Source organism: Penaeus monodon, chromosome 31 (genome assembly GCF_015228065.2).
Source record: "Penaeus monodon isolate SGIC_2016 chromosome 31, NSTDA_Pmon_1, whole genome shotgun sequence".
Classification (NCBI taxonomy): domain Eukaryota; kingdom Metazoa; phylum Arthropoda; class Malacostraca; order Decapoda; family Penaeidae; genus Penaeus; species Penaeus monodon.
This window is the reverse complement of record NC_051416.1, coordinates 18,484,957-18,487,514: the sequence shown is the minus strand read 5'-3', so window position 1 is coordinate 18,487,514 and position 2,558 is coordinate 18,484,957. Positions and strand designations below refer to the sequence as shown.

At 33.1% G+C, this 2,558-nt stretch overlaps 1 protein-coding gene across 1 annotated transcript in view; it reads right to left on the bottom strand.

Annotated features, from left to right (window-relative positions):
- Window positions 1–2,558, bottom strand: part of LOC119593059 — a gene marked incomplete at its 5' end in the record, with an annotated part of 15,657 nt that overhangs the window by 12,310 nt on the left and 789 nt on the right. Inside the window, 4 exon segments of the mRNA XM_037941964.1 lie at window positions 22–178; window positions 1,175–1,425; window positions 2,087–2,200; window positions 2,313–2,511. Coding sequence (XP_037797892.1) covers window positions 22–178; window positions 1,175–1,425; window positions 2,087–2,200; window positions 2,313–2,511 — 721 coding nt within the window.

The following is a 2,558-nucleotide window of genomic DNA, read 5'->3' as shown; positions in this document are numbered from 1 at the left end:
GCCTTAATGTACTTGACTTACCATATGAGGTTTTACAATATCCATAATATGCTGGCACTCCATAAGCTGCATAGCAACAGCTTCCAGTGTTGTATGTTTTAACAGTGCTTCTTCATCATCATCTGAATTTAACAGGTTGCAAGATACTGGGGTCAGAGATCTCATACTTGCAGTGGATCTGGAACCCATTTCAGAATTTAGTTATGAAAAATACTGACTTCACTTGCAAATCACAAACAGGACATTTTTATTATTGCTACCTTTGATACATAAATATCACATGTTTATCACTCTCATATATTTCAATCCTCTCTTAAATTTGCCTCATTCCTTATTGACAATACTTTTTTCTATGAGAACAATAAAAGAAAGAACAAGTTACATATCCTGTATGCCCTGTTAGTTTGCTCACTGGTTACAAGTTTAAAAAGAAGGAGCAGCAGCTACAGATAACTCTTCAATTAATAGCCACATGCCCATCCAAGGCACTTCATCTGTTCCAAATGAATGTGAAACAGTCGAAAGGGCAAGCCAATGAAGTATATACAATCTCACCAAGACTTGATTTAAGTTTGTTGGAATACCTGAGGACTCTTTGCTCTGATCACTAAGGTAAAATTAAACGTCTTTATCTATGGCTGTTATGATCTTTGTAATGAACAGATTATCTAAGTGGCCTAAACCTCTTTCTTGATAAAATGTGTTTCATGTAGTGCAATTCTCATCCAGGTATTAAGATAAATAATATGATCTTCTAAGAGAATATGAAATACAGCATAAGGTTTCAACAATTACTTAAATTCATGTGCATAAAGCATTTAAAAATGTACGTGATATTGTCAGCATTTCTATTTAGCCTTCTGGTTGCTCATGCTATCAATAATTTAGCAACAGGAACTACAGAAATTGATACAATAATGAAAAGATATGAGCTTACATTTAAAACAATAATCCAACATAAAAATGTTTTGGGCCTCTCAACAAGATATCAGTAATATCTTAAATACAAAAAAGTATAATCATATGATTAAAATTCCTACAAATGAAATCAATGTAAGTCCATAATTACATATATAAACTTATCTATGATAACCACAGATAAGTAATTATGATAATCAGAAGTAAGAGATCATTGCAAGAGAGGGGTAAATGCTGGCGCAAAAGTCACACTTACTGTTTTTGTTCTGCTGCCTCTACGTCTTGCTTGTCTGAACCTACAGAACCCAAACTTGTGAGAACGGCCTCTTCTAAAAGCCCATTGTAGTGAGGAATCCCTGTAGCTGCTGCGGTACTAAATATTTCTCTTACTGCTCTTTGTACTTTAGTTTGGTCATCATCTTTGGTGGATAATTGTGGAATGTTTAGTATCTCTTCTGGAGTTTTTGCCATCTCTTGAGGTAATGGGCTGGATTCCATATCAATTGACTGTTAAACATGAAAACATATGTAGCTAGTTAAAACATTCTTCATATTATATAAGTGAACTTATAGAAGAGATCAACTGTAATGCAAGCATGAGTATTGTTGGTAAAATAGCCTTTTTTACATGAATATAATTTACTTCATTGAATATACTTGGCAAAGTATATAATTCCAAGGAAAATTTATTAGTAACATCTAATTTGCACATTATACAAAAGTGTAGAAGAATAAGATGACAGTCACTAGATATTTCTTTCTGCACAAAGAGTAGGGAAAAAAAGTTAATGGTAAGTTCTTTCTTTCACTCTGTTTATGTGCTTTATAAATAGTTCATGAAGAAAACAAATGGACAGTATCTTTACAAGGAACGTTTAAATGATAAATCTATCACATTAGATATATTTAAACCATTCTTATCTGCGTCATCTGCATAAGCCGTTTCTGCAACACTTCTCAGAATTTAGTATTCATAGTAGCCCACTAATGGATCTAACAGAAGTGATCATTCTCCTCTATTTGACAAAAAAGGACCATTTCATATTGGTATCTAATAAGACAACACATTACTATGCAAAAGAAAGAAAAATGTAGTATATATGAATAAAATGTAAAAATACACAAAATTTAGTGGGAATGAAACTACATGACATGACACCTTACTTACAAACTGCCTTTGAACTTGGATATAACGGTCCTTTGTGTACTCAAGATCTGTAATAAGTTCCTGCATTTCATTTGTGAATCGAGTGAGGTTGCTCAACTTCAAATATTTGGTTGCCTGAAAAGAGAGTGAATAAAGGGAAAACATTCTTTCTATGTTTGAAAATATAGTTCATCTATAACTTTTCAGTATAAACATTATCCTAAAAATAAAGCATAAAATGGCTTACCTTACTAAAAAGCAATCTTAGATGTGAGAAGTAATGGAGGAGTTTCCTTGAGTCAGAGGATATGTATGACAGACACATGGGTCTAACAAATCCTCGCGCTCTTACATCATAGAGAGTGAAATAATGTACATATACATGTATGCCAGGTTCTATATCCTGTTGCACCATTTGGGTATCTGCACATACACGAAACTCACCACTGAAAATGGAAAGAGATACTTTATTACTTTGTCCCAGGTATGGATA